General features: G+C 49.9%; 1 protein-coding gene and 1 long non-coding RNA gene across 2 annotated transcripts; one reads left to right on the top strand and one right to left on the bottom strand.

Annotated features, from left to right (window-relative positions):
* The first annotated feature begins 1167 nt into the window (after positions 1-1167).
* On the top strand, positions 1168-2208 carry LOC124688341 (protein PHOSPHATE-INDUCED 1-like). Its single transcript, XM_047222031.1, has one exon. It carries the CDS (start codon positions 1168-1170, stop codon positions 2119-2121), a length of 954 nt encoding a protein of 317 aa, XP_047077987.1. The 3' UTR covers positions 2122-2208.
* Positions 2209-14072: 11864 nt separating this feature from the next.
* Positions 14073-14419, bottom strand: LOC124689123. Its single transcript, XR_006998717.1, has 2 exons — positions 14386-14419; positions 14073-14287 (listed from the first exon to the last, which is right to left on the bottom strand). It is a non-coding gene; the product is annotated as an uncharacterized LOC124689123 (long non-coding RNA).
* Positions 14420-22873: the final 8454 nt, after the last annotated feature.

Raw genomic sequence — 22873 nt, forward strand, 5'->3', positions numbered from 1 at the left:
TCGTCGAACAGGACCTCCACGGTCCAGCGGCAGAAGTTGCAGCTGGCCTCCCGTAGCTGCAAATGCGTCGGCTCGACGCCATCGACGAACTCGGCGAACTTGTCCGGGAGACGCTTGATGCCGAGCGGGTCGTCGTCGATGCGGAGGAGGAACTCGAAGCAGCGTCCCTCCACGTTGGAGGAAGACGAAGAGGGCGCAGGCGACGGCGAGCGTGGGGCCGTAGCTGCTCCACCACGGCGGCCCCTGCCCCGTCCCCGGGGGCGCCCAGGGCCGCGGCCTCGACCGCCTCGCCGGCCACCAGGACCCACCATGGTCTTCCTCGCGGGCCTGGCTGCGTCGCGGGAACACCTAGGCGGCGGAACGCTGGAGCTTTGTGGCGTCTAGGGTTTCTATGGAGGAGTGGATGAGGAAGAAGAACGCGCGGCCCCTTTATATAGGCCGGAGGCATGCGGTGGCCGCGGGACGCGTGGCGACGCCATTAACGTGGTTGGCGAAGGTGGGCTGCGGCTGTTCGGCAGCCGAGGCATCACCATTAACGTGGCGCAGACTGCCGAAGCGACGCAGCGGCGCCAGTCGCTGACGCGTTTGAGAAGACGCATCGGGTCGGTGCCAGGCGGGCCCGACGAAACATCCGCCGGATACGAGCGGACACTTTCGGCGTCCGCGCAGTGTCCGCAGAGACACATCCAAAACGCATATTTGGATCAGGTTTGCGTCTCCGCGGATGGCCCGGTCATTTTGCATCGCCCCGCTGGAGAGGATGACAGACGCATTTCCGGTCACGGCGCCGCTCGAGATGCCCTGAGTATCATTGCTCCGTGCGATGGACATCATAGCTGCATGAGTAGGAATGAACGTTGTCTGGCGTGCGGGGAAACGACAGGCCAATGAGCGCGCGTCGCCGTCGGTCCAAACGAATCAGCCAGCTGCCTCCCACCCAGTCAACCGAAAGCCATACCAAGCGGAGCACAACCCAAGTACCCAACCCAAAGCATGGGCCGTATGGTCAGGAAGGGTACACGAAACTCCGACCTGCCATACCACGCGCCAAGATCGAACCTATAAATCCCACCCAAAACCGCCTCCAAAACCACACCCAGACACGTACACCTCTTCCACTCAAGATCTTCAGCAAGTTGCCACTTCCACTAGCTCCAAGCAACGAAAATGGCCGCCACACACGCGAGCCACGTGTTCGCGCTCGCGCTGCTGCTGAGCCTCGCTCATGGCTCCCTGGGAGCCGGCAGGAGGCTGATGGAGCTGTACACGCCGCAGCCCAGCGAGCTCCTCACGTACCACAACGGCACCGTGCTGCGCGGCGCCATCCCGGTCTCCGTCCTCTGGTACGGCCGCTTCACGCCGGCGCAGAAGGCCGTCGTCTCCGACTTCCTCCTCTCCCTCACCGCCGCCTCCCCGGCACCAACCCCGTCCGTCTCCCAGTGGTGGGACACCATCGACCAGCTCTACCTCTCCAAGGCCAAGGGCGCCGCGGGGGCAACCGGCGCAAAAACCATCACGCAGGTGGCGCTCGCCCGCCAGGTCTCCGACGAGCGGTGCTCGCTCGGGAAGAGCCTGAAGCTCTCCCAGCTCCCGGCGCTGGCGGCGAGGGCCAGACCCGGCAAGGGCGGGATCGCGCTGGTGCTCACCGCGGAGGACGTGGCCGTGGAGGGCTTCTGCATGAGCCGCTGCGGCCTGCACGGCTCCGACGCCAGGGCGCGCACGGCGTACGTCTGGGTGGGCAACTCGGCGGCGCAGTGCCCCGGGCAGTGCGCGTGGCCGTTCCACAAGCCGGCGTACGGGCCCCAGGCGCCGGCGCTGGCGCCCCCGAGCGGCGACGTGGGCATGGACGGCATGGTGATGAACCTGGCGAGCATGGTGGCGGGCGCCGTCACCAACCCGTTCGGCGACGGGTTCTACCAGGGGCCCAAGGGGGCGGCGCTGGAGGCGTGCACGGCGTGCCCGGGGGTTTATGGTGGTGGAGCGTACCCTGGGTACGCCGGGAACCTGGCGGTGGACGCCACCACAGGGGCGAGCTACAACGCCAATGGCGCGCGCGGGAGGAAGTACCTTCTTCCCGCGCTCTTCGACCCGGCCACGTCGACGTGTTCGACCTTGGTCTGATTAGTTACTGTGTGGTGTGTGCACATGATGCAATCTGTAATTCTGTAAGGATATGTAGAATAGTGTTATGTGTAAAGAGTGATATATATGGTACAAACAGACGTTCTGTTTTGAAATACTCTGTTTCCTGTGTCTGAAGTCTGAACTGTCCGCTGGTCTGAAATCATAGAATCATCGCATCGCGCTTAGAGCATCTCTAGCAACTCGGCAAAACTGAAAACGGCGAGGCGTAGAATAGAAATCAAATAGACGAACTGAAAAAACGAAATCAAATGTCGCCGGAAAATTTAGGCGATGAACTTGCGAAATCTGAAGAGTTCGATGCCTCGATCGAGCTACGTACACACTTAATTGACATATTTACATATAAAGCAGAAATTGCCTACTAATCCTCCAATGACACGCCTACTTAGACCAAAATTTAGCCCCGGGCTAGTCACCGGGGCCTGTACACGCGCGACGGAGGATGGCTAGGCGACGACGAAGGCGGCGAGCTCCATCACCATCGCCTCCTTTGCGTCGTCGTGGACGTAGTCCCCGCTGGTGAGTTGAAGCGCCAGCGCGCTGTCCTCGTCGTCGCTGCTGGGGAGCAGCGGAAGCGTCGGGCGGCACGAGCCGCCGTCCACCTGCGCGCCGAGCGCATTGCGCTCCGACCTGCGCGTCCTCCTGCCCGCCGACCGCTTCCGCGCTCCCTCGGAGCGCACCACCTTCGCGCGCTCTGCCTTCGAGCGCAAAAATGGCGGATGAGACGGCGAGTCTGCGTCGCCGATACGGCCGCCTCCCCTACCACATCTTGCTGCGCGAGCCATGGGGAACGGAACAGAGATCGCGAGGGAGCGGCAGGAATTCCTCGCCAGAGTGCGAGGGTTTTTCGCGATGGAGCTACGGATGTGGCGGAGGGGAGTAGGGTTTCGGAACCGAACTCCACTCCCTGACCTGGTTAAATAGGTGCCGCACGCGGAGTTTCTCGGGCCCCGAGAAATTTTTTCGGGCCAGGCCGCCGATTCAGGCTCTAGTCTACGCGGCTTCTGGCCCGAACTTGTAAACCCATCGAAAAAATTCAATTCCGGTTTTTTTCTGGCTATGTTAGAGTTGCTCTTAGGGCTACACATTCAGAACGTCATTTCCCGCCTTTTCTCAGCAATCGGAAATTGAAACACCGCCCCTTCAGAAAGAAAAGGAGAAGAGAAAATGCAACACTAGTTGGCACAAATTATACTCTTTTCTTCTGACATCTCATACACAATCTTTGAACACTCGAGCATTGTTGCAGGCCGATTACACTTGCATCATGTGTCAAGAGTCAAGACTCTGTCCTAGAGACTATAAATCATCTTTTCTTTACCAGTACCTTTGTTGTTTATTGCTGGAGATACGTATGCCTTGGATGGCTCCACCTCTTGCTAGCTTAAAAGCTTCTATTCAGGATATTTTTCGTAGTCTCAAGGTGTCAATCTGGCAGCCAATCTTTATTGAGCTTATTATGCTTATCTCCTCGGCTATCTAGACTACTAGAAATGATTTTATCTTTAAAGGAGTAGCTTTAAGTTTGTATCGCTGCAGAAAAAAAGTTCAAAGATGAGCTGGCTATGTTGATTCGTAAAGCTAAGCACAAGTCATATCTAAATCCTAAGTCATGGGTGGATATTTTGTACTCCCTCCATTCCTAAATATATTTTTGGCACGGAAATTAAAGAACATATAATAAGAGAAAATTACACCAGGTTTGAACGGGATTACCGTTAGACATTTGACATGAGAAAATTGGGAATTTTGCATAAGATAAGAAAATATAATCAAATCCCTAAAAAAACATTTTCATACAAATGATGTGTCGCACTAAAGTCTATATTTTGAACTTTTTCTAAAAAAAACTATATGGCTTATATTCAAGAATGGAGGGAGTATAGACTAGTGTTAGCTTGTCTTTAGAGGCTTAGTGCTGTTAGAGCAAATATGCTTGTTGTATTACCAGGGGGCCAAAGGCCACAATATATAGTACATGTACAGGTGCACATATACAGAAAGCCCCCTAACATATGGGAAAACTACAATAGACAAATATATACATCTAACCCCCCCTCAAACTCATGGTGGATCCACAACACTGAGTTTGGAGAGTAAGAAATCATGTTGCGCTCGAGTCTGTGCCTTCGTAAAGAAATCCGCCAACTGCAAATCTGAAGGCACATAATGAACCGCAACAACATCATCCTGTACCTGTGCACGCGTGTAAAAAGCATCAACACCGATATGCTTGGTCAACTCATGCTTGACCGGATCACGTGCAATACTGATAGCACATGTACTGTCAGACAAAAGTGGAGTGGGTGTCGTAACAGAGACCCCAAGATCTGCAAGCAACCACCGTAACCAAGTCACCTCAGCAATCAACAAAGCCATAGCCCGCAACTCAGCCTCAACACTCGAACGGGAAACTGCGACCTGTTTCTTCGTCTTCCAAGCAACAAGCGAACCACCAAGAAACACACGAGTAAGCGAGAAGCGAACGACGATCCGTAGGATCACTCGCCCACGTAGCATCCGAATAGCACTGGAGCTGGAGAGAGCTGGAACGGGGAAAGAAAAGGCGACGAGTGATCGTGCCACGAAGATAACGAAGAACACGGAGGAGATGACTATAGTGAACAGTGGTAGGAGATGAGACAAACTGACTCAGAATATGAACAAGATAAGAAATATCGGGACGAGTGACGAGCAAGATAAACAAGACTCCCAACAAGATGGCGATAACGGGTGGGATCAGGAAGAGGATCACCATCAGTAGGACGAAGCTTAACATTAAGCTCCATAGGAGTATCAATTGTGCGCTCATCCCCAAGAGCAGCACGAGCAAGAAGATCCTGAATGTACTTTTCCTGAGAGATTGAAAAGCCATCAGAAGTGGAGGAAACCTCAATGCCAAGAAAATAGCGAAGAGGACCAAGATCAGTCATAAGAAACTGATCACGAAGACGAGCCTTGACGAAGGCAATATACTCGGGATCATCACCAGTAATGATCATATCATCAACATAGAGAAGAAGAAGAGTATGTCCACGAGGAGAAGTGTGAACGAAAAGTGCTGGATCATGAAGACTAGGAGAGAAACCAGCAGCGAGTCACCACGGAGGCGAAGCGCTCAAACCGAGCACGAGGGGCCTGTTTGAGACCATAGAGAGAACGTCGAAGATGACAAACCATCCCATCGGGAACAGAATACCCAGGAGGAGGCTGCATGTAAACCTCCTCACTCAACTCGCCATTAAGAAAGGCATTCTGAACATCAAGCTGGGAGACAGACCAGCGGCGAACAGAAGCAACAGCAAGAAGGGTACGCACAGTAGTCATGTGAGCCACAGGGGCAAAAGTCTCATCATAGTCACGGCCGTGCTCCTGCTGAAAACCACGAGCCACAAGACGCGCTTTATAGCGCTCAAGAGATCCATCAGAGCGAGTCTTAATTTTATAGACCCACTTACACGTGATGGGACGAACACCGAAGGGGAGAAACAAGATCCCAAGTGCCGGTGCGCTCAAGCGCAGCGATCTCCTCAGCCATGGCAAGCTGCCATTCGGGATGACGCTCGGCATCCCGATAAGAAGTCGGCTCGGAAACGACAGAGAGACCATACCGACTAGGAGAGTAACGAGCTGGAGCACGACGCCGACGAACAGGCCGTGAGGGGGAAGCTCATCTGCAGAAGACAAGTCATCAGAAGAAGAGGAAGAAGGGACAGCATCGGAAGGAGCCGAAGCCGGAGAACGAGGAGTACTAGGTGGACTAGACGAACGAGAGGATGGCGCCGAAGGGGGCGCATCAGAAGTAGGAGGGAGGGGAGGAGGGACAGCAGGGGGTGCATCCGGAAAAAGAAGAAAAGAGATATCATCCACCGGGTAAGTACCCGAGGTGGGGCGAGGATAGAAGGGACGCGTCTCATCAAACGTGACGTCACGAGAGATGCGCATCCGACGACCAACGGGGTCCCAACAGCGATAGCCCTTATGCTCATCACTATATCCGAGAAAACGCACTCAACGGACCGAGCGGTCGAGTTTGGTGCGTTCGCGAGGAGGCGAAGGACATAGCGGACGCAACCAAATGAACGGAGAGTCGAGTAGTCCGGAGAAACACCGGAGAGACGCTCAAGAGGAATGCCACCTCGTAGAGCAGCAGAAGGCTGAATGTTAATGAGGTGGGCCGACGTAGCAACAGCCTCGGCCCGTAAATGTGGCGGAAGAGAAGAAGCAATCATCATAGCACGGGTGGTCTCAAGAAGATGACGATGCTTACGCTCGGCGACGCCATTTTGAGCATGCGCGCCGGGACAAGAAAACTGAGCGAGGGTGCCCTCCTCAGCAAGGACACCACGAAGGTGCTGGGAGATATACTCACCGGCAGAATCAGCACGGAACACGCGAATGGGTGAGGAATACTGAGTGCGGACCATGGCCGCAAAACGCTGATAAATAGAGAGCACCTCACTGCGAGAGTGCATGAAAAACACCCAGGTGTACCGTGAAAAATCATCAATGAATAAGATATAGTATCGATGGCCCCCTTTCGAAGCGAAGGGAGCCGGACCCCAAACATCTGAATGGACTAAATCGAACGGTCGCTGAGAGACAGACACACTAGTAGGATAGGGAAGCTGAATCTGTTTGCCTAACCTACAACCCTGACAGTGTAACGACCCATCTCCGAGACGGACCCCGAAGGCCACGATGAACCAAAGACGACAGGGCGAGAGTCACAAAGGTGACCAAGACGATGATGCCACTGCTGAAAAGAGCCGGTGACGAGAGGCAACAACCGGAGGAGAACGCGGCAGATGAAGTGGCGGCGGAAGGAACACGAATCCGAGTCTAACTCCCAAAGCCCCGGAGACCGACGGCTACGAGGGCCAGCTCCAACCAGGGCTCGTGTGCGACGATCCTGAACCGCACAAGACTCGGCGTCAAGAATGACGCGACAACCGAGAATCGGTGAGCTGGCTAGCAGAGAAAAGGTTCATCCGAAGGCGAGGAACATGAGAAACATCGGGGACGAGAGAAAGAGGGAGTAGAAAGGGTGCCCGTACTAGAAACAGGAATAGAGGTACCATCGGCCGTGACAACACGGACAGGAGAAATAAGAGACCGAAGAGCGGACAGAATAGAAGACTCGGAGGTCATATGAAAGGAAGCTCCGGAATCCGAGATACCACGGGGACGTACCGACCGTGTAGAAACAGGTGGTCGCGCGGTGCGGAAGAGTCGGTCCGCGGAACCAGCGAGCGCTCGGCGAGGAAGAGTCCGGAGTAGCGAGCGGACCACGAAGACCCCGAGAATGTCCCGATCGGAGAGTGCAACTGCAGAAGATCCCGAAGAGCTAGCCTGCCGACGATCCTCGGAACTGGCCGACGTAAACCGGGATCCCGCGTCCGGCAGAGTGGAGGAAGTGTGGCCAACCTTGCCACGAGTAGGTGCAATGAGGACGAGGGCGGAGACTCGAACCGCGAGGCTGCTGACGTAAACTGGAATCCCAAGCATCAAGCAGGCAGTGAAGCTGCGCTATCTCATGCGCAGAGAGGGGCGCGACTGGAGATGTCGACGTATAATCAGGTACCGACGAGGAGCTATCATCCACACGCACAGATGCCACCAAAGGGGGCGATGGAGAGCAACACGCCGATGAAGACAGAGTCGGCAAAACGCGGTCATAACCACGTGAAGAGGCCGCAAAAGTCGATGTAGAGCGGCGGGCCGACGCAGACGGAGTCGGCGAAGCGCGGCCATAACCGCGGGAAGAGGCCGCAAAAGTCGATGTAGAGCGACAGGCCGACGTAGACGAAGTCGGCGAAGCGCGGGCATAGCCGCATGAAGAGGCTGCCAACGGCGACGAAGAATGGCTAGCCGTCAGACACGGAGGCAGCGGGCAAATATCAAGTACCGAAGGGAGGCCCAAAAAGAAGGCGGGATCAGCGGAAGAAGACATAGCCTATCAGCACTTTTTTTTTTGCTTTTTTTTTTTGGTCAACTGGGAAGATGCGGATCAGCCTGTAGGAGCAGGGTTCGGGATCAGCCTGTAGGAGCACTTTTGGATGAGCAGGGAATTGGTAGCACGGAGCAGGGCAGGCAGGCAGAGATCGGGTGAGGAGCAGCGGCCACAGGCAGAGATCGGGTGAGCAGGGAATTGGTAGCACGGGGCGGGCCGGGGCAGAACTACTGGAGGACGCACTTCAAGAAGAGGAAGCCGTCCAAGAACATCGAGCGCGCCAGGGCAGAACGGGGGAGCAGCGATCGGAGAGCAGCGGGGCGGCACAGTGGAAATCCGGGCGAAGCACCGCGGGTCGCGCGGAGAGAGCAGGAGGTGGTGGAACTCGCCCGACCGGATCCAGGCGAGGCGGGCGGGCGGGCGGATCCAGGCGCGAATCGGCCGGGGCGTCACACGCGGGACGAGCGGCGTGGACTGGAGAAGATCGAGAACGGAGACGAACGGCGACGGAACAAGAAAACGTCGGCCGGGATTAGAGGATCAATTTAGCTTTGATACCATGTTAGAGCAAATATGCTTGTTGTATTACCAGGGGGCCAAAGGCCACAATATATAGTACATGTACAGGTGCACATATGCAGAAAGCCCCCTAACATATGGGAAAACTACAATAGACAAATATATATACATCTAACAAGTGCATGTTTTGCCATGATGTTGTCCTCTAGCATCAATCCTGTACATAACACTTTATATTGAAAATTAAAAGAATACAGCAGTGAGGAAACTCATTGTCCAGCTTCAAATAAAAACAAATTATCCTCTTCATAACATGTTATGGTGATCACATAGGACGGGATTCGCAAAAAGAAGATCACATAGGACGGAGAAAATCATCAGTGTTCAGGATATGTACTATGAGCATTGTAGTGCTCGTTTTGTTGGTTGCTCTTTTTTTACTGCACAGTTTTCTAATAAAACCTTCTAATCTATTTAATCGGATGGCAGAGCAAATGCCCTCTAAAATAAGCATTGGTCTTGCAACTAAATGTCCATTTCCCCGTAAATCTTTCAGAGAATTACTATGGTGCTACACTTACCACTCGTTACAAAAGAGCATTTTGGATCACCTAAATGATCAATTCTGCACTTGCACCCATGCTGATAAGGGGTGGCCCGATCTTCTCAGTAAGCAACGGTGGTGATGATGATCACGGGTGATGGCAGCGGAGATACACGACGATGAAGTGGATGATAACTTGTATGACGCAACGAGATCTCTCGATTGGTCCCTGTCGCCAGATGCAACAGCTCTCAACCCTACAAGATATTCGCAACTCCACACACTTGCGCACGTAGCCGCCGACCACGAAGCGGTAAGTTGCAACCGTCTAATTCCCAATGGAACAGCAGATCACACAAGACTTAAACAGGATCTACACAATATCCAAGCAATATGGTGTAGGGAATTCAATAGTTTTGCAGAGCAAACAACTAAGAACTAGGGTTTATCTTAAACATGGTCTAAAGCAGCTAGGGGGTCGTCCAAGGCACTTATATAGGCGTCCGGGACGAGTTCTGGTCGAAAAGATACAAGTAAAACCGACCCAGAATAGATCTGGTCGAGACAGACTCGGACATGTCCGGTCTGGGGTCCGGTCGACCGGGCTGTGGACCGGCCGGTCCGGTTTGTGGTCCGGTCAACCGGGCTGTGGACCGGGCTGTCCGGTCAGTGGTCCGGTCAACCGGGCTGTGGACCGGAAAACTGCGAAGTTTCCGGTTTCCGTCCGGTACGAGGGGCTTCCTCCGGTTGACGTCCGGTTTGCGACCATGAGATATCTTCATGTCCAGCTCCATGTCCAGCTTCACGGCCATCTTGACGTCCGTCTTCATGTCCAGCTGCTCCTCTCCTCGTGCGATGCTCGTCTCCTCTTGATACCTGATGATACATAAGTAATAGGACTTAGGCAGTATAAAGTTCTCATCAATCAAAGTATCGTTTAGAAACAAGTTCACATGTTGTTTAAGTAGCTTCGCACGAGCTCGTGTTATTGGTCCAATCCTGACTTCGTTGGACTTGAGCTTCACGACAGAGTTCATCTTCGGTTGGTAATGACGGAGGTAGTAGTGAGGTAGGGATGTCCTCATCATCTCCCCCCTTCAAAAGGCGTCGACCCCGACGCTCCAAGGTCTTCTCCGTCATATGGTGTCAAATCAGCAACATTGAAAGAATTACCGACACCAAACTCATCCTCCGGAAGATCTATCGAGTATGCATTATCATTGATCTTGGCAAGCACTTTGTAAGGACCATCACCACGAGGCTTCAACTTAGACTTTCTCAGCTTCGGAAATCTATCCTTGCGAAAATGTACCTGCACCAAATCACCAGGCTTGAACAACATCTCTTTGCGCTTTTTATTCATCCTTGCAGCATTGCTCTTGCCTTTCTTCTCAATCAACTCTTTAGTCTTCTCATGAATCTTCTTCACATAATCTGCCCTCTTTGATGCCTCCATATTAACTCTCTCATGTATGGGCAAAGGCAACAAGTCAAGTGGAGTAATTGGTTTGAAACCATACACCACCTCAAAAGGACATAGCTCCGTGGTAGAATGTACCGCCTCTGTTGTAAGCAAACTCCACATGCGGCAAACACTCTTCCCACTCCTTCAGGTTCTTCTTGATCATGGATCTCAACAGTTGTGACAATGTTCTATTTACCACTTCAGTTTGACCATCAGTTTGGGGATGACAAGTAGTACTGAACAGCAGCTTCGTCCCCAGTTTTCTCCAAAGCGTCTTCCAAAAGTAGCTCATAAACTTCACGTCACGATCAGAAACAATAGTCTTTGGGACTCCATGTAGACGTACAATCTCCCTGAAAAACAGGTTAGCAATATGCGACGCATCGTCGCTCTTGTGGCAGGCAATAAAGTGTGACATCTTAGAAAATCTATCCACTACCACAAATATAGAATCATGGCCTCTCTTAGTACGCGGCAAACCCAACACAAAATCCATACTAATATCCTCCCATGGTGTAGTAGGTGCCGGTAAAGGAGTATACAAACCGTGAGGCTTCGAGCTTGGACTTGGATTTGTTGCAAGTAATGCATCTTCGCACATATCTATCCACGTCCCGCCTCATCTTTGGCCAATAAAAGTGGTCAGCTAGCATGAGTAGCGTCTTCTCACGCCCAAAGTGACCCATCAACCCTCCAGCATGTGATTCCTGCAATAAGAGCAAACGCACAGACGATTCTGGAACACATAGTTTGTTAGCCCTAAACAAGAACCCATCATGTATGTGATATTTTTCCCATGCTTTACCAAGAGCACATAAGCGATATGGTTCAGCAAAATCATGATCAGTAGCATACAAATCACATAGAATCTCTAAACCAGGAATTTTAACATCAAGTTGAGTTAATAACATATTCTTCCTAGATAGAGCATCAGCAACAATATTATCTTTTCCCTTCTTATGCTTAATAATGTATGGAAAAGACTCAATGAACTCAACCCACTTAGCTAGACGCTTATGCAAAGTAGATTGAGCTTTCAGGTATTTTAAAGCTTCATGATCAGAATGTATGATAAATTCTTTTGGCCATAAATAATGTTGCCAAACCTCAAGAACTCTAATTAAAGCATACAATTCTTTATCATAGATAGGATAGTTCAACTTAGCACCAGAAAGTTTCTCAGAAAAATATGCAATTGGTCGACCCTCTTGCATCAACACACCACCAATTCCAATACCACTAGCATCACATTCAATCTCAAATTGCTTATTGAAATCAGGAAGTGCAAGCAACGGTGCAGAAGTTAACAATCGTTTCAGTTCATCAAATGCATGATCTTGGGCTGCGCCCCACTCAAAGACAACACCCTTTTTAGTCAAATCATTCAAAGGTGCAGCAATAGTAGAAAAATTGGGCACAAAACGGCGATAAAACCCAGCTAGACCATGAAAACTTCTAACTTGACTCACATTCATGGGAGTAGGCCAATTTTGAATAGCTTCAATTTTAGACACATCTACTTCTACTCCATGCTTAGAGACAACATAACCCAGAAATATGACCTTATCTTTGCAAAATGTGCACTTCTCAAGATTACCATAGAGTTGATTATCACGCAACACTTGCAAAACATGTCGAATATGTATAGTATGATCGGATTCATTGCGGCTGTAGATTAATATGTCATCAAAATACACAACCACAAATTTGCCAATAAAGTCACGCAAAACATGGTTCATCGGCCTCATGAAAGTGCTAGGTGCATTAGTTAAACCAAAAGGCATTACTAACCACTCATATAAACCAAATTTTGTTTTAAAGGCTGTTTTCCACTCATCCCCTTCTTTCATCCTAATTTGATGATAACCACTACGCAAATCAATTTTAGAGAACACAACAGCACCACTCAATTCATCTAACATATCCTCCAAACGGGGAATAGGATGACGATATCGAATAGTAATGTTGTTTATAGCTCTACAATCTACGCACATACGCTAAGTACCATCTTTCTTAGGAACTAGAATAACAGGAACAGCACAAGGACTAAGGCTTATGCGGATATAACCTTTGTCGAGTAGCGCTTGTACTTGCTTTTGTATCTCCTTCGTCTCTTCGGGATTAGTGCGATATGGCGCCCTATTGGGCAGCGATGCTCCGGGAATCAAGTCAATTTGATGCTCAATACCTCGCAATGGTGGTAGTCCTGTGGGTACCTCCTCCGGAAACACGTCGCCAAATTCCTGCAAAACATTAGAAACACCAAGAGGAAGAGGGGTCATGTCGTTAGAAACCAAAACCGTACCCCTGTACAAAAGCACAAGAGGCATGGCCGTAGGATCCTCACTAAATTCTCTCATGTCTTCTTTGGTGGCTAATGAGACTAAGGAATTCACTCTCTCACTTTTCGTTATATCACTCACGACATTACAATTCTCTCGCCTATCTAGAGGGGCATCCTCCAAATTCACTTCAATCTTCTGACGAGACTCATTGACAATTTGTTGTGGTGACATAGGCTGTAAGTTAATTTTCTTGCCCTTGTACTCCAAGTGATATGTATTGGCACGGCCATTGTGTTGCACAGAACGGTCATAGAGCCAAGGCCGACCCAATAAGAGGTGACAAACCGTCATAGGAACCACATCAAAATCAATGCAATCCTTATACGGTCCAATTGCAAATTCAACACGCACCATGTGGTTTACCTTCATCTCACCATTGTCGCTCAACCACTGAATATAATATGGATGCGGGTGCGATAGATACTTCAACTTCAGCTTGGTACATAACTCCTTGCTTGCTAAATTGCGGCAACTCCCGCCATCAATAATGACTTTGCAAGCCTTGTCAGGACCAACTAAAGCTTTGGTTTGGAACAAATTGCAGCGCTGAGTAGATGCACTAGGCAACACATTAAGAGCACGCTGCGACACAACAATGGTGCGAGCATCAGAAGGATATGCATCTTCACCATCAGTGTCATAGTCATCATTGTCTGGAGCATTTGGATCAACATCATCTCCAGTCTCATATTCATTGTCCTCATTGATAAACATGACTTTGCGGTTAGGACAATCTCTCTTGAAGTGACCCTTGCACTAGTGCAAATATGGCCTTTTGCACCGGTTTTTAAAGGCCATATGCACCGGATGGGCAACCGGTGCAAACCATCCGGTGCAAAAGGCCCCCCCCTTTTGCACCGGTTGGATTACGAACCGGTGCTAAAGGGGTCTCCACGTGGCCGGCTGTGGGGCGCTCGGCGGGAAGCTTTTGCACCGGTTCGTAATACGAACCGGTGCAAAGGGTTGGGCCGCGGCAGCGTTTTGTGCAATTCCCTGCCGCGGCAGACTGCCGCGGCAGGGAATTGCACTAAAACGCTGCCGCGGCAGAGACTCTGCCCCATTCGAAACACGGTATAATATTAATAATGCAGACAATTCAAATATATATATATAGGAAACCATTATATTACATATATCGATCAAAGTGACACACGTTCATGCATATATATATGTCTACATCAACTTTGATACTGGATGTCGGCCACATAATGTTCTCCGTCTGGAGCTAAGACTTGCTCAACTAAGAATCCCGCCAGCTCTTCTTGAATTGCTCGTACACGCTCGGTTGCTAGAAGACCGTCCCGCAACCGTTCGATCTAATCATTTGAAGAAGGTACGGTGGTCAATATATATGTTTGTGTATGTGAATGAAACAGAAGGTGATAAAATAAAGCCATGAATGTTGTTTACTTACATCAAGTTGTTCCAAAATGTCCCTCTTATGGTGGGTATTCGGCGGATGAACTCGCAAACGTAATACCCGCATAAATTATTCCCGTCCTCCTGCCTCAAGCACTTTACGAGAACAAAATTCAATCAAAATAATATATATATATATAATCAAGGATGATAATAATGGTATTGAAACTAGAATCATCAAAGAGATGCGCGGCGTAGCCGATATTACTTACCGTACTTGTTTTATTCGAAGTTCTTTATTCTTTAAACCCGGAGACTTGTTGGTGAACCGTTTCCAAGCCTTGAGGAGGATATCAGCCATGTCCCCCCACGCCTCAAGGGGTTTACTCTTCGAGTCCATGACTTCTACTATCCCGGTGTCGGGTTCAATGACTAGCAGGATATAGTGAAACCTCGCGGACACACATATATATGCATAACTCATCAATTACACTTAACACATGGAGTAAGCGAAAAAGATTTAATGTGTGAAGACAAGTAACACTCACGAGAAGTTGTAAGGAAATAGTATTGCCCTTTTGTATGAGTTTTTCCTTAAGACATATACCAAGTTATTCTCTCGTGTCCTTGGGAGAGTTGTGGATGAGTATACCCATTCACGGTATATGGGTCAACGAACCCAAGATCATAGATTTGCCCCTTGCGGCATTCGCGGATCTTCATTCTGCATAATACAATGAGAGTATGGTTATATGCATGCAATGGACGAGCCGCGGTAGAGACTTAATTACATAAATAATACTTACGTACGTAGGCACTCAGCAGAGATTTGTCGAGGGCGTCTTGGTTGAATAACTGAAATAATTCACAAAATTCGATGTTCATCACGTCATTTCGCCCGTAGTGCTCATCCGTGATTGCCACCATGATCCAGTTCTTACCATCCTTACATTTTTCCATGTACCAATTATGCGATCTTCGCAGCTTGCGTTGATATATTAGGCAACTCCTCAGCTCCGACAAGAGGTTGCCCGTACTTGTACTCGGTATGCTATTTGGACATCATCACCCGTACTTGTAAGGAATTCTGCATCGATGCGGCTTAAGTACTCGGGAATACTCATACCGACCGCATCCGCCTCATCTTTGTATAGTCTTACCATCTCCGGATCAAAGCACGCCGTGACATCGGGATACACTTGGAGCGGGGGCACGAGTTTTTCCGGTTTCCAAGCCGGGGAACTGGTTTCCCGTCTACCTTACTTTTTCCCACCGATCTCTTGTCGACACATTTGACTTGCGAATAGACCGGTCATAGTTCGATGAAAGACTTGGCTCAGAGTTGATGAAGGCTCTTCGAGCAGTTTCAACTTCTTTTCCAGTAGATATAGCTGGCTCCGGCTCAAGCCGGGGCTTTTTCAATTTCAACATTTGTTGCTTGTGTTGTTCAGCCTACGATCTTGGCATTTTCCTCAACCGTATAGTCATAAGGTCTCTTGGGAGGAACCTTAGGCACTCTTGGGAGGGGCTCTTGTTTGCGTCTCGGTGATCCGTTACGACTCAGCCGTGTCGTAGCGGACCGCCTAATTTTGCTCTTAGACTTGGGCTGCGGCGGCGGAGAAGGCTCACGCGGCGGCGGAGAAGGCTCACGCGGCGGCGGAGAAGGCTCACGCGTCGGCGGGGAAGGCTCACGCGCCGGCGGGGAAGGCTCACGCACTGGAGACGGCCGCATCGGTGGAGAATGCTGCCTCGGTGGAGACCTTGTTGGCGCCTTCCAACCCGGAATCACAATGAATTCTTTTCGCCATAGAACTGTAGTGTTCTTGGCTTCTCCCAGCTCTAGCAAATCCCCTTCACCGGCTGGGTGGTCAAGCCTCAGCCGGCCCATACCCATCCATAACTTGATCCACCCCGGCAACAGCCGTAGCCGTGTGGAACCGGCTTGAAGTGGTATCTTTGATCGGTACCGGCGGTAAGACATAGCCGACCGCCGCCTTGAGCGTTAAGTAGCCCATCGTTTGGAAATGTAGCTCACAAGGTGTAGACTCGTGATAAAGTCCACAGGGTAGAGATCAAGATCCATCTCGCGGTTCCACAGGGGAGGGAGGAGCCATCTCGCGGATCCACATGTGCATCATCACCGGGCAGCTCCGTGGAAGCCACGCCGCTTTTCCGCCGAGATCCCCGGCCGGTAGCATCGAATGCAACTTCTTCTATCTCGCGGATTAGGTTGAGGTTGGGTGACTGTGACCGAGCTTCGACATTATCATCCTCACTTGCTCCTCTAGCTTAGCAACGCGTTCGTGAACCACATCCTTTTGCCTCTGACGGCTTCTATCGGGATATTTCTTCGTTTCTGCAGGAAACCCAATACACCACGGCTTGCCACCTGATGTGGTTCGTGTTCGTCCTGAAGTGTTCAGGATTCCCAAGGGCGCGTGTGAGCTGGTCCTTCTCTCTTTCGGGACGGAACTTCCCCTCTTCAACTTCCTTTGCAACATTTCTAAAGGCTTCGATGGGAAGTGGGTTTTCCTTATGTCTTTGTGTATATATGCATAACCCTTGTGCGTCCAACGTGCCCCCATGCGCGTAAAACCAATCCCTTGACCGCTGGTTCCATTTCGGTACCTCCGGCTGGATCCCCTTTTAATTAGCTCGTTCTCCCATTTCTCCCACTTAGGTCTGCCGACATTGTAGCCTCCTCGCCCCATGGTATGGAAGTACATCTTATTAGAAGCATTTTTCGTATTGGTGTCGGACCTTTTCTTTGCCTTGTCCGATTTCTTTAACTTCACAAATTCCTCCCAAGTGGTCTTTTATCTTCTCATAGGGGCCTTTGAAATCAGGAGTCTTCCCTTTCTTGACAAAGAAGTTGTCCAATTTCTTCTTGTAGTCGTTGAACTGTACTGCCATCTTCTTAAGAGCCCACTTCTTAACTCTTCGCTGTACGCTATTCAGCTCGGGATCCTCAGGGTCTGGCCTGTCATTCTCACTATCAGAGTCAGTTGGCTCCGGAAAGATGAAATTTTTCAGCAGATTCCTAAACATCACACTTTTTAATCTCGTGTCGACATAAGTAACTCCTTCGCCCCCTTTACGAGTTTCTTCCATTCTTGAGTGGTGATCGGGACGGTGTCCCTAACAACAACTCCACATTGACTTACAAACTTTTTGCGAACTTCTTGGGAGAAATCGGTTCGCCATCTATCGCGATTTCCGTGATGGTGCACCTTTCATGGTCTTCCATCTTTCCGGCCGCGCCTCGTTTAGTTCTGCCGATGAGAGTTTGTTGATCGGGAGGTCTAAAAGAAGAAACAACGTTAATACATGTATATGCACAAATCTGGAGGCTTGGTTAATTAATATTTATACACCTCGGCGGCGTCGTGAGCTTCTCCCTCGCAGTCGTCACCTTCTCCCTCACCGGAGCCGTCTCCACGGTTGTCTTGCTCATGTTCCTCACCGGAGGCGTCTCCACGGGTTCGCTCGTCTCCCTCGCCGGATTGGTTTAGGTAAAGAGAGGTGATATCCTCATCATCACGGATAATCTCCTCGACCATGTATTCTTTTTCTAGGTCTCGTTCCATAGTTTCTGCAAAGACTTACAAGTTATTCTAATGCTATAAACACAACGAAGCAGTAATTAACCAAGATAATGATATAAATAAATGATCAAATATTAGAGTTACACATATATATAAGTGCAAATAAAGGATAATGCTGAATACATAATCAAAGATCTGAGTTACACATATAGCTCGATCGGTCCCTAATACATCACACTACAAGCTCTCAACGGCGCCGACCGGGTCCCGAGCCGCGCCGGGTGAACACCCAAAGCCACGGAACGAGTAACGGGAGCATAGCTAACATGAGATCCCCGCATAACCGACCATCCGGTCCTATACATGGTGTCTAACGCATACATGTAACGGCGAACATGCTCATCCTCCGCCGCAATGCGCTGAGCTACCACCTCGGCGGGGCCGGCTCCCTCCGAAACGAACGTGGCCCATAAGACCTCCACCGGAGAATATCCAGGTCGACGACGGGACCCGGATTCCGCACCAAGGTGCGCGCCCGGAAGATAACACCTCCCGGTGCCACCCGGCGGAGCCCGAGTCCCGAACTTCCCCAACTGCCGCAACTCCTCTAAAATTGTCCTAGCTCCGGGACGCGGCGGGCGCGGCATCGTATGCAAACTAATATTGAATTTGAATAAATTACTTATGAATATATATATATCTTAGTAACAAATATTACTACTTTTGTCTAACACATACATTTTTATCTAACAAATATTTCTAACATATAAATTTCACTAATATTTTCTAACATATAAATTTCTAACAAATTTTTCTAACTCTAAATTAATTAATATTTTCTAACCCTAAATTATCTAACAAATATTCTAACATATAAATTTCTAACAAATATTATCTAACAAATATTCTAACATATAAATTTCTAACAAATATTATCTAACAAATATTGTAACATATAAATTTCTAACAAAATATTATCTAACAAATATTCTAACATATAAATTTCTAACAAATATTATCTAACAAATATTATAACATATAAATTTCTAACAAATATTATCTAACAAATATTATAACATATATATTTCTAACAAATATTATCTATCAAATATTCTAACATATAAATTTTTAACAAATTTATCTAACTAATTGAACTACTAAATTTCCTAACTAATTAAAACAAAAAAATGAAAAAAAAAACAACGGGGAGGCCGGGCCGGGGCTCACCTCTTAGCCGGCTGCGCCGGCCGGGGAGAAGGGGGCGGCGCGCTGGGGCGGCTCGCGGGGGCGGCGCGCTGGGGCGGCTCGCGGGGGCGGCGCGCGGGGGCGGCTCGCGGGGAGCGGTGGCGGCGCGCGGCGCGGGAGGAGGCGCCGGCTCGGCGCGGTGACGGCGCGGGAGGAGGCGGCGGCGCGGGAGGATACGGCGGCCCGCGGGGACGGCGCGGAGGAGGCGGCAGCGTGGTAGACGGCGGCGCGGGTGGCGCGGTCGACGGCGGCGGCGGGCCGGCGCGGGAAAAATTTGGCAGCACTTCGGTAGGAAAAGCCTCCTCGCGCGAAATGGAGAAGAAGGGGCGCGCGGGGGCAGTTATACTGCGACCCTTTTGCACCGGTTCGTGGCTGGAACCGGTGCAAAAGACCCTTTTGCACCGGTTCGAGCCACCAACCGGTGCAAAAGACCCCATTTTTCGCTCCTTTTTGTATTTTGCCGCCATTTTTTTTGCGTGTTTCGCGCGGGATAGGTTCCCGCCACGACGCGCGCGTGGTAGGTTCCCGTCAAACGACGCCGCGCGTGATTTTCCCGCCACGACGCAAGCGGCGCGCGGTATATTTTCCCGCAACGACGCAAGCGGCGCGCGGTATATTTTCCCGCCACACGCAAGCGGCGCGCGGTATATTTTGCCCGCCACGACGCAAGCGGCGCGCGGTATATTTTCCCGCCACGACGCAAGCGGCGCGCGGTATATTTTCCCGCCACGACGCAAGCGGCGCGCGGTATATTTTCCCGCCACGGCGCCGCGCGGGATATTTTCCCTCTATAAATAGTACGTCCCCGTCTCTCCCACTTCGATCATCACCAAACCCTAGCCCATTGCACAATGCCCCCAAAGCTCGCGGAGATAGAGGAGTGGGAGGAGCTGCAGCGGCAGGAGGCGGCAGCAAGGAGGGCAGCAGAGGATGAGGTGGACCCGCAGCTTGCAGAGATAGAGGAGTGGGAGGAGGCGGCGCTAGCGGCTACCATAGAAGCATTTGAGAGGCGAGTCTCCAGGAGCTGCACAAGCGGCCGCGTGTGGCGGATCTGGATAGTGAGGAGATGTATAAGCGTGCGTCGTGAGGAGGAGCTGCGGCGGAGGCGGCAGCCAGGAGGGCAGCAACGGATGCGCGGAAGAACTAGTAGAAGTTGTTATTATTTTAGTTTAAATTTAGTTAATGTTAAATTTCAATAAAGTCGTTGTCGTTGTTTTAGTTTAAGTTTAGTTAATGTATCTTGTTAAATTTCAATAAAGTCGTTGTCTTTAGTTTATATACCCTTTTATCCCGGTTCCTGGCTTGAACCGGTGCTAAAGATGGTGGATTGGTTTATATACCCCTTTTATCCCGGTTCCTGGCTTGAACCGGTGCTAAAGATGGTGGATTAGATTATATACCCCTTTTATCCCGGTTCCTGGCTTGAACCGGTGCTAAAGATGGTGGATTAGTTTATATACCCCTTCGGTTCCTGGCTGGAACGTGCTAAAGATGGGGGGCTAAATCTGGGGGAGGCTTATCTGGTGTTTGCCTTATCTGGGGTGGCCTCATCTGGGGGGGGGATTATCTGGAGGCACATGTTGCTATATATAGCTCTCCGGGGAGAGTAGAGAGAGCAGCCCGAGAGGCAACGACCAAGAAGGAAAGAGCCTCTCCGGCGAAGCTTCTCGAAGATGTCTTAGATGGCTGGCCGTCTTAGACATCTTCGGAAGCTTTGCCCGAGTAACTCTTCCCGCAAGTCATGCTCGGAAGCTGCTAGTATACACCCAACAACCGGTAGCTCAGGGGTAAGGAGGGCTTCCGGAGCTTTTCGAAGGAAAGAGCCTCTCCGGCGAAGCTTCTCGAAGATGTCTTAGATGGCTGGCCGTCTTAGACATCTTCGGAAGCTTTGCCCGAGTAACTCTTCCCGCAAGTCCCGCTCGGAAGCTGCTAGTATACACCCAACAACCAGTAGCTCAGGGTAAGGAGGGCTTCCGGGAGCTTTTCGAAGGAAGAAAGAGCCTCTCCAGCGAAGCTTCTCGAAGATGTCTTAGATGGCTGGCCGTCTTAGACATCTTCGGAAGCTTTGCCCGAGTAACTCTTCCCGCAAGTCCCGCTCGGAAGCTGCTAGTATATATACACCCAACAACCGATACCTCGGGGTAATTAAAGAGGGCTTCGGGAGCTTCTCGAAGGAAAGAGCATTTAGTTCAAACGACCAATATAATGTTACCGATACATATCACAACAAACGCTTCACAATATGAGCTCATCAAGGTACAGGATAATAATTAATACATTATGATCGCTTCGACCGTAACCATGGAGTATCTTCAAGCATTTAACGCGATGGTTGGATCAATGTTCACTCTGAAGGGTGGAATTTCAGCAAACTTATTATAATCCTCTGACATGTCTGTCTTGTCCTCGACTCCCACGATGGTTCTTTTCCCTGAAAGAACTATGTGACACTTTGGCTCATCGGATGAGCTCGTTTCCTTATGTTTTCTTTTCTTCGGTCTGGAGGACATGTCCTTCACATAGAAAACCCGAGACACATCATTGGCTAGGACGAATGGTTCGTCTCTGTAACCAAGATTGTTGAGATCCACTGTTGTTATTCCGTACAGCTGGTCTACCTTTACCCCTTTTCCATCAAGCTTGAACCATTTGCACCGAAACAAAGGGATCTTAAAATAAGGTCCATAGTCAAGTTCCCATATCTCCTCTATGTAACCATAATATGTGTCCTTTTCCCCACCGTTAGTGTTTGTTGCATCAATGCGGACACCACTGTTTTGGTTGGTGCTCTTTTTATCTTGGGCGAACGTGTAGAAGGTATTTCCATTTATCTCGTACCCTCGGAAAGTCGAGTATAGTCAAAGATGGTGACTCGGCCAACAAGTACAATTGATCATCAATGGCGTTGTTATTCATGAGATGTGTTCGGAGCCAACCGCCGAATGTCCGCATATGTTTATGTGTAATCCGAGTCTTCGGACCGCCCGGATATTCGGAGCGTACAATATTCTTGTGATCGGTGATATACGGGGCCACCAAGGTGGAACTTTGTAGAACTGTGTAGTGTGCTTGAGTGAAAGAAATGCCGTCCCTACATATCATTGATTTCCTTCCTAGCGTGCCTTTTCCACTTAGTCGCCCCTCATGTCGCGATTCGGGAACACCAATCGACTTAAGGTCGGGAATAAAGTCAACACGGAACTCGATGACCTCCTCTCGTTCCATAGCCCTTGGAGATGCTTCCTTCCGGCCTAGCACGGTTATGAACATATTTCTTTAAGACCCCCATGAACCTCTCGAAGGGGAACATATTGTGTAGAAAGAACGGGACCGAGGATGGCAATCTCTTCGACAAGGTGAACCAGGAGATGTGTCATAATATTGAAGAAAGATGGTGGAAACACCAACTCAAAGCTAACAAGACATTGCACCACATCCTTCAGTAACCTTGGAAGACTAGCTGGATCGATTACCTTCGAGATATTGCATTAAGGAATGCACATAGCTTCACAATGGGTATTCGAACATTTTCCGGCGAAGCCCCTCGGTGCAACCGGAAGCAGTCGCGTCATAATAATGTGGCGGTCATGCGACTTCAGGTTTTGGAATTTTTTCTCCGCCATATTTATAATTCCCTTTATATTTGATGAGAATCCAGACGGCACCTTGATACCGTAAAGGACTTCAAAAAAGATTTCCTTCTCTGCTTTGGTAAGAGCGTAGCTGCCGGGACTTAAGCGACTCCTCGTATCC

The sequence above is a fragment of the Lolium rigidum genome, chromosome 2 (assembly GCF_022539505.1).
Source record: "Lolium rigidum isolate FL_2022 chromosome 2, APGP_CSIRO_Lrig_0.1, whole genome shotgun sequence".
In the NCBI taxonomy this organism is placed as follows: domain Eukaryota; kingdom Viridiplantae; phylum Streptophyta; class Magnoliopsida; order Poales; family Poaceae; genus Lolium; species Lolium rigidum.

Bases quoted from the DNA above. Each gene is read 5' to 3' on its own strand.
- LOC124688341 (XM_047222031.1), top strand. From the start codon at position 1,168: ATGGCCGCCACACACGCGAGCCACGTGTTCGCGCTCGCGCTGCTGCTG.